At 34.4% G+C, this 10210-nt stretch overlaps 1 protein-coding gene across 1 annotated transcript; it reads left to right on the top strand.

Annotated features, from left to right (window-relative positions):
- Positions 1–5384: 5384 nt before the first annotated feature.
- CKX7 (cytokinin oxidase 7) lies at positions 5385–9682 on the top strand. The gene is made up of 4 exons (XM_089620630.1): positions 5385–6289; positions 6385–6663; positions 7333–7598; positions 9247–9682. Exons 1-4 carry the CDS (start codon positions 5603–5605, stop codon positions 9587–9589), a joined length of 1575 nt encoding a protein of 524 aa, XP_089476756.1. The 5' UTR covers positions 5385–5602; the 3' UTR covers positions 9590–9682.
- Positions 9683–10210: the final 528 nt, after the last annotated feature.

Raw genomic sequence — 10210 nt, 5'->3', positions numbered from 1 at the left:
AATATCAATTACTGTCTAATTTATTATTTTTCTTTCCTTTAAACGTGTAAACTTCATGTATATGTAGAGAGTTGATATTAACTTAATCAAACAAATGGGGAGCCCAAAAAAAGCAAGCAAAGTCTTAACAAACCAAATAAACAATCTTCAGTTTCAAAAAAAAAAAAAAAAAATAAACAATCTCCAACTACAAATAAAGAAGACAAAATTCTGAAACCCCAAATCAGAGAAATCTCACAAATTTCCTTTCGAATTCTCAAACCCTAACTCATGAATTCGAAGAGAAAACTCAACAAAACAATACAATCATAAAAATCAAGCCTCAATTTAGTTTTCAATCCCAACTTAATATTTTTCTCTGTGAAATTGAAAGACGAAAATAAATAATTTGGGCTTCTTACCTTGAAATAAAGTTCAGCAAAGGGCTATGTCGTGTTAATGATTTTAGTTTGGGAGACTACGTTAGATATATTTTTGAAACTAGTATGTATATATATATATATATAATTAATCACCTGCTTTTTAAGACATCTATTATCTATATCTATGTCATTATCGCCAAAAATAAAATAAAATTTTTTCCAAAAGATTATTGTAAAAATGTAAAATATAATAAATATGTGGTTATATTCATGCCTCACATACTCAAAACTCAATATCAAACGTTTTTTGCCTTTTTCATTATCCTGTAATGTGACCATATACGGTAAATTAATTGTGCTAATTTTATCGCAAAAAAAGTAACTATATGCCCTATCAAGCTGTTTGGATACTACTTGTATAAACTTTCAAATAGCCAAGCATAAGACGTTGGCGCGGGTGAAACTAGGCAGCATTTTTTGGGGGGGCTGAAAATAATTTATGTGTAGCAATATGTTCCTGAGAATATAATTTTTAATTTTACTAATAATGTTAATTACTAATAAGAGAATTCGATTTGAATAAAAATTGTGATCCGAATTTTTATGATAAAATCTGAATTAAGTTGACATATAATACAGGAGGTAGTAAGACATTGAAATAAAATCAAATAATTGACGTCGTAATTTGGTGGATTTAGCCCGAATATAATATCGGAAGATATTAGAGTTCAGTATATAAACTTTTTAATAGCTTTTTCAACCTTACATGGACATAGTTATACTAAACTAAATTGCGAAATTGAAGTACGTCTATTTTGTGTTGATAATTTGATCTTGTAACGACTTCATTGATTGCAGCCGTTATTTTGAGCTGGTGGTTCAACTGAATCCTTGCAACTTATGATTTCTTTTGTTGCCAATGCATTCTCTTTGAAACTGGGCTTGTTTTGTTTGTATGAATTCAATCCATTATTTTCTTAATAAAGACGCAGTTTTACTCCAACAAATACTTTGTGACTTCATGCATGGATGTTGATGTGTATATAATAAAATTTGTTGGTATTAAGCCGGAAACAAACTTTACATTTTTATACAATATGTTTCCTTTTTAATTGAAATACGCCCACTTAAATTGTGATGTGTGCCTAATCCCATTAGGATTTTTTTTTTAATAAAAAGTGCAACCTTTTTTTAAATGGCGAGTGTTTTAAACTCGCTATCTTTATAAAAAAAAAAAATCGGGAATAGAAAAAAAAAATCAAATTGTAAACAATTATATTTGTGGATAAAGTGTGTCCCAAAAAGCCCAAAAAAAAAATTATACATTAAAAATAGGGAAATTTGCGTCAATGTCACAAATTCGTCGGGTTTTTGCATTTGTGTCACAAAGTTGTCAAAATTGCATTTGTGTCACGTATTTACATTCATGTCACATGTGCAAATTTCAAATTACTTCCTTTCATCATTTAATCTTTTTATTAGTTATTCCATGTCTTCTGAATTTTTACAATACATCATTAAAAATCACTTCATCTTCCTCTAAAACTTTCTAAAATTTTTGCGTGTGACTTATTTGCAATTGGATTGCCAATTTGTGACATAAGATGCAAATACCACTTAAAAATATAGTTTTAGAAAAAGCACATAAACAATAAATTTCCACGTCCCCCATTAAGGCATTATTAAATTTACAATGTACTTTTAGATGAAGAATTCCAAAAGGAAAAAAAAAGGAAAAAAAGAAATAGATAACGGTTTGTCACACACAAAAACATAACAAAAGTAGAAATTGAGATTTTCTTTCGTTTCTGGAATTTAAAAAAAAATGGTAATAACAAATGCAACGATTACATAAGTAATTGTCTGAAATCTTGTGCAAAGGGGTATGTGTCTAATTAACCAACGGACAATGAAAACTACGTACTATAGAAATGAGAAATCGTCACCATAAGAACAGACCCACTCAAACATAACGATGGAAATCTCACCTACGACACAATAATATCATCATTTTTTTTTTAGAATAAATTCATCCGTGATCACCACTAGCGGATTTAATTAGCGTTGTTAAATAATGCTATAGACTATATATTGCTTAGATGGTCGGCTTTGAACTAGATAACATACTAAGAAATAAGATACTATTTGACTTTAAGGCTAGTTACGCCTGCTCTCAATTATTTGGTTAGGGTTCAAGAGACCTTTCTTTTTCTTTCATTTAAAAATAAAAAACGTGATTTGGTTGGTTCAGTTCACTAGTCTACTGTGTTTTCAAATAACGGCTCACTAATTATAATCTTTTTATTATTATTATTATTATTAGTATTATTATTATTATTATTATTATTATTATTATTATTATTATTATCCAGTTAGTCTCTATGCTAGTGGTTGACTTTATCAATTTATGGTGGTGCGCGTCTAAATTCTGACTTCTTCCTTGGAGGTAGCTAATTAATATATAGAGAAAGTTGTAGAGAATAAGAAGAAAATGCAATATTTTTGTGACATCAAGGAACGGCAATCATATATAGCATACATTTATTTTTTAGATTTAAGTCAACGTAATTATTTCTTCTGTCACAATGCAATGGATTATATTGCCAACGACAACGTGTGGTGATTTAGATTTTAAATTGCAAACTAACCATTGCCATTGTATTTTCGTTAAGGAGATGATACTTGACCCGGAGCTCCGAATCTTGTTATTATTTTTTAATTTTTTTCCCCAATCAGACAGATTGCGAGGTGATTATCGAATGGTAAACCATTTCAGTATTTATATTTTATTTAGTCAAAAGGCATATGCGATTCAAATATAGATTCCATTATATATATATATATATATATATATATATATATATATATATAAACAAATAACATATAATAAAAAAAATCTCTTTACGTAAATTCAAATCACTGAAGAAACTATAATATCAACATGTTTAAAGTAAATAAATAAGTTGGAGCAGGTAAAAGAATTTATACAATTATTCAAAGAATTTTAATGCTTTTGGAAATAATAGTAGCTAAAAGATACAAATTTATGAAATTTTCTCAAATATTTTCCTACAATTTTGTTACTTAAGGTGGGAGGAATTTTCACGACAGAAAAATATAAGTGTTATGAAAACTTATTGGAAGATTATTCTCCTAATTACCCATTTTGTTGTATGTTATTTTGATCAAGTCTTATGAGTGGCCAATAATTAGTAACGACTTTCAGTCTGTGAACTTAACTTAGGTTCGTGACAAGATGGAATGACCTATCAATTTTTTGTTTTTGTTTTTTGGGACCTTCTTTGGATCATCTCAATGTCCCCTTGCTTTTCACTATGTTCCTTATCTCGCAAATTCAAAATTTCATTTGCCCAACTACTTCGTGCCAACTTTAATTAAAAGCATTTAATTAACATGATTACATGTTGCGAGCGTACACAATATATTTCCTAAGGCTTGCAAATGCCAACATCAAAGTCAAACTATCACAAAAAAAAAAAAAAAAAAAAAAACCACACACACACACACACAACTAAAACTTATAAGGATTTAAAATTAAAAATTATAGCATCGTGTGTAAATTAACACACACTAAATTTATAGTAACCCAATAATAACTGTATGAGATATACGAATTAAGCTTGTATAAATATATTATTAATATAATGTATTTATAATGTTTATTAAAAATATATATATATAGAGGGAAGTCAAACTTCAGCGTTATTTGTTTTCTGGTTAGCCTCCATAATTGAGCTAGTTGGTTAACGAAGCCAATCAGCCAATGTTGTGCGTCATTTAAGAGGCTATGTGGTTATTGTTGACTAAATTGAGTAACATATAAATATCTCAATGTCAACCTTTAGATCTACATAATAATGCTTAGCCAGTTAAGTATTCTGACTTGAAAATAAGCCAATATACTTCGTATTGGATTTGGAACGAGTTCATTTTTAAACTTTTAAGGAATTTTTTATTTTATTTTTGCTCGAAACGTAAGGAAGATTTGTTTTTCTGTTCTGTTTTCTCCTTTACTTGTCCTTCATATTTTAATTATATTTAATCATAGTGGCGCATAACAAGGGACGGTGTTTTTTTTTTATTAATGCTAGGAAGGGACGGCTTTTAGGTAATTCTTATCAATTCTTGCCACTAATTAATTTTAGTTCAACACTGGTCACAGGACAAATCCAAACACCCTTTGAAGAGTCAGAGAGTCCCCAGGTTTAATCCAGTAAGCAATCGGGTTGACATTCTATTGTGGCATTAGTTTTTCCGCCTAACAGAAAAAAAAAAAAAAAAAAAAAAAAGAAAGACACACACATAGGATTTTGAAGCAAGCAACCAATAAATTTAAAAACTAGTTTTAAATAAGAATAAAAATCTATGCCTATATATTAACATATTTATTTTGTATGGGTATCAATTGAATATGAGTGAAAAATACATTGTGGTACATAGTTTGGTAGGAGGATTACACCAAAGAAACATTTATTAATTAATAATGAATAATGATATTAGCCATTTAAAATCAATTGATTGGACAAATAACCAAAGATACATTGTATAAAAATAAAAAATAAAAAATTGGCATTTGTCATTAAAATTATTGACGATTTTTAGAAGCAATTTTTCTCTTTCAAACAATTTAATTACAAGGTTAAGTTAGTACTTTTCACAACAATATTTTTAGTTTCAACAAGAAGGGCAATTAATTTAAATACGATTGTTACTTATTTAAAAATTTGGAATTTAATTAGAAGAATAGAGAAGGAATAAGTATTTTGCTTTGTACACGTACGCGGAACAGAAGTGGCAGACAGAGGATGTCCATAGGATCGAAACGTCAAACAGGATATTGAAGGCAGGGAGTGAGAGCGACGTCATTTTTTTTATTTGCATTTCTTTTGTATTTTGCCCTCTGACTAATACAAATAATATTAAATAAAAATTAATTAATTAGAAATGACTAATGATTTTTCAACATCCATTGTTATTATTATATACATTCCATTTCCTAAAGTAATAACAAAAACAAAAAGAAAACTCATATCAGCAGCTATTTAAGCCCAAACTCCAATCCACAACGAGCCTAAAATAAACAAGAAGCAGTAAAAAAAAAAAAAAAAACGTAAAAAAGACAATCAAAGTCAGTCTTGCTCTTTTCTCTTCAGTCTCTCTCTCTCAAGTCTCTCAAACTCAAACAAAGCAAATTTCTCTCTCTATATTCTCCGGCGAAGATGATAGCTTACTTGGAGCGCTTTGTCCAGGAAAAGGACGCGGAATCGAAGCAAGACGACGACGTTTCAACTCTGCTCAGCACACTAGAGCTCCACGAAAACGCCGAGTACGGCACAGCAGGCAAAGACTTCGGCGGAACCAGATCCTCCAAGCCTCTCGCCTTCCTCAGACCCTCCTCCGCCGATGACGTGGCGTCCGTACTCCGCGCCGCGTCGCGATGGCCCGACCTAACGGTGGCGGCGCGCGGAAACGGCCACTCGATCAACGGCCAGGCCATGGCCCACGGCGGCCTCGTCCTCGACATGCGAGCCCTCGATCCAAACGGCGAGAGCCTCAAATTGACGGACTTCAACGGCGCCGTTTACGCCGACGTGTCCGGCGGCGCATTGTGGGAGGATGTCCTGCGGCGGAGCCTAGAGTACGGCTTCGCTCCTCGCTCGTGGACCGATTATCTCGGATTGACCGTCGGAGGTACGCTTTCCAACGCCGGAGTCAGCGGTCAGGCTTTCCGCTTCGGTCCACAGACTTCCAATGTCGCCGAGCTCGAGGTCGTCACCGGAAAAGGCGACACCGTGGTTTGCTCCGAGGCTCAGAACTCGGACCTCTTCTTCGGAGTTCTCGGAGGGCTCGGCCAGTTCGGCGTGATTACCAGAGCTAGGGTTTTGCTTCAGCAAGCTCCGGACATGGTCAGTCAAGTTAATTAATTAGTTTCTGCTAAATCTCTCTTTTATTTTATAAATAATTAACCGGCTGATTATTTGTTTTAATTATATAATATTAGGTGAGGTGGATAAGGGTGGTTTATTCCGAGTTTGGGGATTTCACTCGTGACTCGGAGTTTCTGGTGAGTCGGAAGGAGGGCGAGTCGTGTTTTGATTACGTGGAAGGCTTCGTGTTCTCCAACAACGAGAATGTTCTCACGGGCCGGCCCACAGTTCCGCTGAGCCCGGATCAGGAGTTTGACCCGACCCGAATTCCTGAAGATTCCGGCCCGGTTCTCTACTGCCTTGAGCTTGCTCTTCACTACCGCAACACAGACCGTCCCTCGGAGGTTGACGCGGTAATTAATTTAAAACTCAATTAATTATATGTTTTTATATGATTGTCTGGTTGCCGTTCCACGGAAAGTATGTTGCGTCATAACTCCGTGGCCGTTCAGTCGGACACTTTGCGTCATGGCGTGACCTGGCTGTGGAGATTTGACAGCGTGGGTCTCACGCCCCAAAACTGTCCTTTTTCATGGACAGTGAAAAATAAAATAAAAAGTCAAAACAAACGCTCACGTACACGTAGGCAAAGCTCATTGATAGAGCGGGGGCTCTTATTATTATGGTGGTCGATAAAATAATTGGGTTTAAATAAAATAATACAAAAATAGAAATCGAGGAACTGACTAAACGGCATAATATATATCTTCCACTGGATTCTGTGACAGAGTACGGCTCTTTAAAAAGCCCACGCTATTAGCCCTTAATTACAAGATTGCAGCACTGTACTTTGGTTTTTATCGCACCGAAGCGATTCTGTGCAGAATCGTGATATAATGGCCATACCGGGGACAAAACCGGCAAATGACGCAAAGCCGTAGCTGTTGGTTTCCTCTGATCATTGAGATTTCGCTGACGCGTTGGTCCCCTCAGCTCCCACAAATGGCCAAAAAGCCATCATTTTCCGAATGACGAAATTACCCCCCAACTATCTAACCCCCTCCTTTTTTGTTTTTTTGCAGGCAGCGGACAGGCTTCTAGGGAAGCTGGGATTCGTGGAGGGCCTGAGGTTCCAGGTGGACCTGAGCTACAGCAGATTCGTCCTCCGAGTCCAACGCGTCGAAGCGGACGCCAAAGCCACCGGCGTCTGGGACGACGCGCCACACCCGTGGCTCAACATGTTCGTCTCCAAATCGGACATCTTCGAATTCGACCGAGTCTTCTTCAAAAGCATCTTAAAAGACGGAGTCGGAGGCCCAATTCTAGTCTATCCTCTCCTCCGCGCAAAGTAAGTTTTTTTATTTTTATTATTATTCTTATTTTAATGGTATTGTTTATCGACTCACTGGATGACACGTGCGGTGGGGTGTGGGTCCCATGTACGGTTGGATATTGAGTCACCTGGGTTTTCCCATATCCGCTGATTAATTTGCGGAACCGTTTAAATTCGGTAGTTAAGATCTTCATGGTAAGGTCAAATAATTTCTCTCGTAAGGTCAGCCACGTGGGACCCGAGGGGTAAATATGGGCACACAGAAGTCAGAACCACCAAACTTTCTATTGTCTTACTCTTCGCTCGTGGTTGGTGTGGTACTCTGCGACTTCGGAGTTGGACCATCTTCTTTTGAAAAAAAATAAAATAAATGGTTTTGGGTTCAATTATTACCCATTATTAAATGATCAGTTCGGCTATGTTGAGGTCACGTTTGTGTCAAACTTCATTTCGGGTTTAGAGATTACTATTGAATTTTAATTGGGGGTAATATAGTCAGTTTGTTGAGTCTGCGTGAGTGATGTGTGATCTGGCTAGTTCAGTTAAATGGGTATTTTCGTCATCGATGTTTTTATCTTTTGAGGGAAAATGAGATTTCGAGTGATTCCATCCAACTTTCGCGGTCAGTTATCTGCCATTTGGGAAACGACAATAATATTTATTCGCCAACGGGATTACAGTGACACCATAAGTTGTCTGGCTCGAACCCATGATAATCTGAGGGACGAAAATACCCCGGAGTTTCTGGCGTATGAAGCTTGATCGTAATGATCTTCTCAACAAATTATAAATAAATAAAATGTTAGGAAAACGTGAACGCTTTTCTTTTGTTTGGCTTCAAAGATAAACGTGAATGCTTGAAAGTTGAAACCACAACGCTTTGATTATTATTAGCTCGAATTGATTAATTTGACAGCAATTTTATAACATTTTTTCACTTTTCAACAAAATATTAATTTTTTCCAAAATGTCACTATTTATGTCAACAATGTTGACATTTATGTTTTCTCTTCACTATTAGATGTCAACATTGTTGACATAGAGGTGATATTTTGGGAAAAATTAGTCTTTTGGTGGAAAATGGAAAAATGTTATGAAATTGGTAATAAATTAGACAATTTCTCTTATTATTATCTTTTACTTTTTTTTTAATATATACTTTAAGATTCTTTATTTATTCGAGTATATGATGAGCTTGCTGTGTTTCACAATTTCATTTCTGCCAAAAAGTGAATTCCAGCTAATAAGAAAATAGACAGCCCTTAGGACATTTGACATATATATATATATATATATATATATATATATATATATATATATATATTAACCAATATAATAAACTTTTAAGGTAGTGACTTGTGTCATCTTATCTTCAATTGCTTAACTTATATGAGGGGATCTAGTAGCCTTATATTTCATTGGAAACCTATGAAATAATTGTGGCGTGTGTGCTCTAACCTATTTCACTATAATCCAATTTTAGTTTTTGTCATAAAAAAAATAGTGTCTTGTATTCCCATTAGTATAATCCAATTTGGTGTGTCATAGGTTTATAATTCATTCTGACAATCATCACTTTATTTTTTTTCAGTATCACTCGCATTATATTTACCTAGTCACACAAGCGTTATAATTAACATTTTTATTTCAAATTCAATTTCAGGTGGGACAAACGTACATCAGTGATGATACCAAAAGGCGAAATATTTTACTTGGTGGCATTGCTGCGCTTCACGCCACCGCAACCCAACGACGCTCACGTTGAAAGCCTCGTCCTTCAGAACCGTCAGATCGTCCAATATTGCACAACGAAAGGCCTAGATTTCAAGCTATACCTCCCTCACTACCGGTCCGAAGAGGAATGGATGCGACATTTCGGGAACAAGTGGACGAGATTCGTCAAGAGAAAGATCAATTACGATCCGATGGCCATCCTAGCACCGGGCCAAAATATTTTCCGCAGAAACTCTTCAACCCTTGCTAGCTTTTCTCAAATTATGAGCTAGACATATAGGGAACGTTAAAATTGTATCAAATTAATGTTTTTTTTTTAATTGTTGTAGCAAAAGAAAAATCAATCTAATATGTTTGTTTTTTTTTTTTTTTTTTTTTTTTTTTGTAATTTGCACATTTAACTTTCTCACTTTACATTAGTGGGTGGTCCAAAAGTGTTATCCATTGGTTGACAGAAAGTTATTAGAGCAATATGTAAAGGAGAGGGAAAAAAATAGCTTTTATCTTTCTCAAAAGGGTGAAAAAAAATTCCCCTCGAACAAATGCTCATCTCACATTCACAGTTACAAATGTAAAAAAAAAAAAAAAAAATGTTGAACAAGTCAGTCACCATTAATGACCGTCATTCCATATGATTGGTATTTTTTTTTCTTTTGAGTACGTGAAAATTAGTAGTAATAGTACGTGATTAAGTTATGGTGATTAAGCTCGCATTGACCATAAATGATAGCTAGGTGACAAACTATTATTGGTTCACAAAGTCCACGTCATGATGGGCACAATGCAATTATTGGGCTAAGCTAAGACTACCCACAATACTCAATCTTCTTCTTTTCTTTTCTTTTTTTTTTTTTTTTTTTTTTGCCATGCATATTCATATTCTAACTCGCTTT

This window comes from Urtica dioica, chromosome 7 (genome assembly GCF_054948205.1).
Source record: "Urtica dioica subsp. dioica isolate 48M chromosome 7, U.dioica_male_clone48M_v1_H2, whole genome shotgun sequence".
NCBI lineage: Eukaryota > Viridiplantae > Streptophyta > Magnoliopsida > Rosales > Urticaceae > Urtica > Urtica dioica.
This window is presented reverse-complemented; position numbering and strand designations above follow the sequence as displayed.

Bases quoted from the DNA above. Each gene is read 5' to 3' on its own strand.
- CKX7 (XM_089620630.1), top strand. From the start codon at position 5,603: ATGATAGCTTACTTGGAGCGCTTTGTCCAGGAAAAGGACGCGGAATCG. The intron at 6,290-6,384 runs GTCAGTCAAGTT...ATATAATATTAG, and splicing joins TTCAGCAAGCTCCGGACATG to GTGAGGTGGATAAGGGTGGT. The intron at 7,599-9,246 runs GTAAGTTTTTTT...ATTCAATTTCAG, and splicing joins TATCCTCTCCTCCGCGCAAA to GTGGGACAAACGTACATCAG.